This window comes from Pteropus alecto, unplaced genomic scaffold, assembly GCF_000325575.1.
Source record: "Pteropus alecto unplaced genomic scaffold, ASM32557v1 scaffold87, whole genome shotgun sequence".
Lineage (NCBI taxonomy): Eukaryota > Metazoa > Chordata > Mammalia > Chiroptera > Pteropodidae > Pteropus > Pteropus alecto.
In genome coordinates, this window is record NW_006443225.1 from 9,942,365 (window position 1) to 9,948,364 (window position 6,000).

A 6,000-nucleotide genomic window follows, 5' to 3' on the forward strand; every position below is an offset into this window, starting at 1 on the left:
TAAAACTTCCTGAAACAGATTTTAATCAATCCATTTATTACACAGACTGTTTACTTTCTATCTTATACTTAGAACTTAAGGTTTTATTCAGATTAGCGTAAAATGGAAATACATAATACTATTTACGTAAATGAGCAGTAAACTGACTGACCCACTGTGTTTTTGGAGTTAATTTTACAGTACTCAAATATATGGAATGATCTTTCCTAATAATTCACTACAAAATACTGACTATAATGCAGAATAGGTTTAAATTACTAAAATTTTGATATAAATTTGTATAATTCACCCATTAAATGTAACAAAAACTGAAAACTGTGGAACACCTGAACAATGTAATTTTTAAAACTTTATAAAATTATTTTACCAAGTTAATTTCCATAGTTCATAGCAAACTAAATTTGCCTTAATCCAACCTACCTGCTCTCTAATGGCATGTGTGAGAATAAACCGGATTCTCTCAATAATCCCACTGCAGATCTCCAGTGGTGATTTTCCAGTACTGAGGTATTCTACAAAAAAGGGCATATCTGAGTTATTTAATAAGCTTCTTTCTGAACATAATGATTTTGATGAAAAAAATATTAATGTGGTTAAAAGTCTAACATTTATTGAGAATTTGTTTACCGCTGTCATGTCTTAAAAACGTGTAACATTTTCTAGAATGCAAGAATATATTTTGATGATAAAACTGCACTAACCTTGTATAAAGTTGCCAAGTAATGGTTAGTTTTAATAAGGAAAGGTTGATTAACCCCTGGATGGTCCAGATCATGAGTGGCAGCTGCAATTAAGCTCAGCAAGACATCCCAAGGAGTTACAGAACTGGCAAGCTAGAGTTGACAAAAGAAAAATTAATTACAGACATATCTGAAATCTGCTCTGTACCATTACAACAGTTTTGAATTGGCCCCAAATGGTAGTGTTGACAGTCTCCTCCCACTTCGTGTTTTTCAGACTGTTCATCAAAGCCACCAAGCGCCCGCCACGTGCTGCCTCGTCACCGCAGTCCCTGACCTGAGCACACAGAGTTCAGAGAGCCCACCCTCGCACTGCCGCATTCGAACTAGCTTAGTTAACATGGCAGCTCAAGTATAAACCACCTTTCTGAGAAAGAATGGCTTTAAAACAAACATAGTTTGTGGATTTTTATTACTGTAGCTACTCCCAAACAGAGAAGACCTATATGAGGTTAAAAAATAAAATCACTGTGGTAATGTTTACTTAACATGAGATCTATCAACAGATTTTTAAAGGTATAATATACTAGAAGACTGAAGGTGTTTATTTATCAACAAATTGGTTATTGGATTTCAAATAAGAATCTGAAGTGCAAGGTTATTTCTGAGGTCCTAATTTAAGGAGGCTACTAAGGAAATCACAGAGAAGTTTACGTCAAGTCTGTAATAAAATCCTCTCCTAGTGGATGGACACGTTCAGACCAGTGTACACACTGAGGCATGTCAGAAAAGGCAACCTTTTAAATATTACTCTCAATAATCATTTCTAATTTTGCTTGATACAATAATCACAATAAAAGTTGATTATGTGATTGAAAGTTTTATCAAAAACAATTAACCTTGAGCACATCACCTGCGTTTCATAAATCACCTGTCATTTTCTGGCCAACTTCTATTCACCCTCCCTTATCCTTGGCCTCCAGTTCCCTCCCGAGCAAGTGACCAGCTTGTGTGCCCGCAGCGCTTCACGTGTCCTGCCGTAACAACACTGGGCAGAGCATACTTTTATTCAGCTTTCCATGAGGGTGACGCTCACTAAACTTGTATGACCTGGTGCCCTAACAGTAAAAACTGAACACACTGCCGTCGTAAGCGTACCTATAGGTTATGATGCTGAGCTAACGTATACTGCACCTGATAAAACAAGGGTGAAATCTTTAAAAATATGAGATAAAAAATAAATTAAGATTCAAATTCTAAATATTTTCTTTCTATGCCAGAATGGATCATTTCCCATGCTGCGTCATTCACCTCTGAAGGAAAAAAATAAATCACTAAGGGCTTGAATTCCCTAGAAAACTATAAGCTGTTTGAAAGGAGAGGATGCCTTTTTGTATTATCTGTAATTGGTACATGGAGCAGCTCAGTGAAGGGGAGAAGATGAAGAAATTACTTCCTCTTGAAGATATACAAAAGCATTTTAAAAATTACAAATTGTTTAAAGCTCTGCATACTGATCAGGAGGAACACTACACGGAGCAGCCTGCACGCAAAGCAACTCCCCTACCCAACAAATAAACGTGTGGGCATGGCTGTGGGTAGCTTACGAACACGGAATGATTTGAGCAAGTTGTGAAAGTGTTGCATTCTTATGCCAACTAAAACAGAGGGCAAGTGGCAGAAGGACAGACATACCTTAAAACCTTAAAGCTTTTTTTAGAATTCACTTTTAAGACTTTGAGTGATTCTACTTTTAAATGAAAACTATAATAAGGGAGAAGAGGGTTGTTTCATTTTAGGGCTTGGTGATTTTACCTATATCCTTAATTGAAGCTTTGACTAAGAGTTCACTGAATATGTTGATGAAAAGTGTTTAAAATAAGTACTATCAGAGCTGCAGGCTAAGACAGCGTTTCTATTCATTTTTATCCACTCCCCTCCCTGCCCTGCACGCCTCTGCCCCTCTCGCCCTGCCCGGTGCTTCTGGTGGAGTGTGGCCAGCGGGAGGTTGGAGGGAAAAAGCCGTCAAAGACACGTGGACCAGGTTAACCACCTCTGCATCCCTCAGGAAGAGGCACTTACCTCTATCACTCCATTTACCTGGCGGTATGGTGATTACTTATCAATTTCTCCCACAAGACTCTCAAACAGAGGCTTCGAGCTTGGCCCAGAGGATTTTTTTAGTTTAATTTAAAATTTGAAGCACTTGGGAGTATACATTTGTCAAAACTGTACACACAAAATGTATACATTTTGTTATTATATATAAATGATATGACAATATAGATTTTTTTTAAAGTCATAGTATATATATACTTTAAAAATTGGGGTATTTTCACATATTCCACAAACTCTTGAATAATCAGAAGACTGGAAACCACAGGGCTATATGCTCAAGTTGGCACAGACTGGCACAGACTGGTTGAGTTGGCCTGCAGCCCCCTGACCTCTGGCCGGGTCTGAGGTCCCCAGGAGAGTTCGGAAGCAGGGCTGAGCATGCGCAGATGAGATCGGAGACGCTCCGGGGACAGGCACGTCCACGGGCAAACACGGCGTTCAGTCCCATCAGCTGATGCTTCCCAGATCTGTGTCTCCAACTCTAATTTCTCACCTATGCTTCAGACTCTTATCCCACTATTTGACAGATATTCATTTGGATATCACAGAAATACCTGTAACTCCACATATTCAAATGGGTCATCATCTCTACCAGCCCTACCCGCAAACTTGCTCCCTTTTCTGCATTTCCTCTCAAGACTTCCACTTCCCACTCGACTGCCCCCGGCAGTCTTCGTCAACCCTCCTCCCTACCTCATTTCCCCCCGTGCATCCGGACACCACGTCCGGGTCGGATTCCCACGAGATCTTAGAAACCATCCACCCCTCTCCTCCCGCAAGGCTGCGGCCTAGCTCAGGCCACTGCATTAGCTCCTGACAGGCATTGCGTTTCTGGTCTTGCCTGATTTACTTTTAAGCCACAACCCGAATAGTCTTCGAAAGCCTCCTGCTTCCCCTCCCACGTCTCCCTACTCATTCACTGAGCTGGGCTGGTGCTGTCCCTGCCCTCATGGGCTCAGTGTGAATGCCGAATGTCTGGACACAGTGTCCGAGGTTTCGCCCTGCCTTGGAATCCCCCAGGTGCTCATTCAGCAAGCACCCCACTTCTCCCGTTGTTGCGCTTGGAAGCTCGATCAAGCTAGGTTTCATTCTTGTGAAGAAAGCTTCTGATTTTGAGTCACATCACTAACTTAAGGAAAAGTATCTGAAAATAAAGCAAAGGAACCTTCTGTAAATGTCGCCGTCTCACCTTAGGCTCTTTTAAGTAACAGTGCATGGCCTGGGTGACATCCGCAGCGTGGACTGCGTTGTGGTAAGGGTTTTGACTGTGGTAATCTTCTTGAATCATAACTGCAGCAAAGAAAAAAGACCCTAGATTTAAATATAAATGGGAGGCATGTATAAATAAATACAAAAATTGTGATGATTACAAGTTCTCCACTTACACTTTTCATGTGGCTACGAGCTAACTGTTCAGATTGAGATGATAATCACCTCATAATTCACATGTATACCTAGAGAATGTCATTTTACCTTATAACTTGTTTGTAACTTTCATGAGAAAGTATTCATGTCAAAAGTATAATGTATTTTAATTTTCTTTTGCCTTTTAAAATGTGACTACCATTTTGTAAAACTCCTGACTCTCTTTAATTAAAAAAAATTTTTAAGTGGATTTATTAAACTGAGACAAAAAGAGTCTCTCAGTTTAATAAAAAGCAGTATAACAAATATTTATTTTACCATGTACTTTTCCAGGTAGTGCTAGAAATGCATCAGTGAACAAAAATCTTTATGATGCTAAAACAGTCTAAGTATCGGGGTGTATAAAAATGATCCTATGAGTGTAACATCAGTGAGGTGAGCTTTGGATCTGCAATTCGCTTTTCAGCAGCAGGATGGATCGTCCGTTAATCCTGCCTTCTCTGCTCAGTGTGTGTTAAGCTATCACGGAAAAGGGGACCAGGGTTGGAGGTGGCCCTCTCCCTGCTGCCATCAGACCGGCACCAGCACCTAAAACCGAGTGACTTCCAAGTAAAGCGGGCCACCCCCAAGGTGGTGAACTACGACCCACTGGTGAGGAGGAAAAAGCATTTGAATTCTGTATTTACTTTGATCGTATCATTTAAAATAGTCTTTTTGTATGCGTTTTATGGTTTATATATTAGTACAATATCACAGGCATACAAATTATAAATAAATGTGCATCAAAATTTTCTCAAAAGTGCTAGGTAATAAATTTACCTTAGTTTGGTACTTAAGAGGAAAGAAAATATTATTTTCTTCTTTTGAAGAAAGAATCCTCATGCTACTAATTTTTTTCTAACATATTTCTTTGTATTCAGTGAAAAACTTCAACGTCTTTCTTAGCAGAGCAGTCTTAAGTAAATATTACCATGTACATTTAAACATATTTGAAATAATTTTAACATTTCCTGTGAAAATAAGAGACCTAAGTGCAACATACCCAATCTTTTAAAGTTTTAGCCTTCGAAAATGTAGAAAAGGACAGAGACTATGTCGTACTTGTCAGAAAGCTGTGGCCGGTTCTAGAAACTGAGTGCAAAACTGTCCCAGCTCTCCCCAAGGCCTCCCGTGGCTTTGAGCCCCCGCAGCTCCCCTGCCAGGAGGGGCAGTTTATCTCCACCTGACTCACTATGGCCACCAGGACAAGGCGGGCATGAGCGCCGGCCAGAGCTAACCCAGGTGCCAGGGGCCTGGGCATGCTGGCGCTCTCAGAAGCTGGCCACTGCTCTTTGAACGAGCTCAGCTTGTTGTAAAATACATACATATTTCTTTTGTTTGTTTTTAGTGTGAATCTACCATGGTGCCTAACTCCCCTGTCTCCTTGTCATCTACTAAGAGACCATGTAGGCTTGAGCCAGGTCAGGCCCTGTGTTCCAGATGAGGTTCCAGCTGAGGCCTGCAAAGCCACCGTGCAGCTCACCTACTGTCAACTGCAGTGCATAAATGGGCTGAGCCAGACCAGAAGCAGCATTCAACAACCCCACAGACTCAGGAGCTAAATAAATGCATGTCGTTTTAGGTCGCTAAATTTGGGGTGGTTTGTTTAAGAGCAATAGCTAACTGATAAACAATTTTTTAAAGTTCCTGTATAAATCTTATTATTATTAAATGGGTTAAAGTCACTTACCTAAAAATCTACGAAGTTTCATCATATCTAAATGGAAGTACTCAATTAATCCATGAAGACTAAATAAATGAAAGGTTAAACTTACTAGACTATTTCCTAAAAAAAAAA

At 40.1% G+C, this 6,000-nt stretch overlaps 1 protein-coding gene across 5 annotated transcripts in view; it reads right to left on the reverse strand.

Annotated features, from left to right (window-relative positions):
• The window catches only part of PDE7A (phosphodiesterase 7A), an 88,281-nt gene that overhangs the window by 11,329 nt on the left and 70,952 nt on the right, over positions 1 to 6,000 (reverse strand). For 3 of the 5 annotated variants that reach the window (XR_003043668.1, XM_015598645.2, XM_015598644.2), the window contains exons 6-9: positions 5,893 to 5,988; positions 3,988 to 4,109; positions 702 to 833; positions 421 to 512 (exon numbers count right to left, since the gene is read on the reverse strand). Coding sequence is in view for 4 of the 5 variants with exons in the window: in XM_015598645.2 (XP_015454131.1) it covers positions 421 to 512; positions 702 to 833; positions 3,988 to 4,109; positions 5,893 to 5,988 (442 nt within the window). In the remaining variant the exon portion in view is untranslated. The remainder of the gene's footprint in view (positions 1 to 420; positions 513 to 701; positions 834 to 3,987; positions 4,110 to 5,892; positions 5,989 to 6,000) is intronic. The other 2 variants (XM_006923998.3, XM_015598646.2) reach the window with 2 other exon arrangements.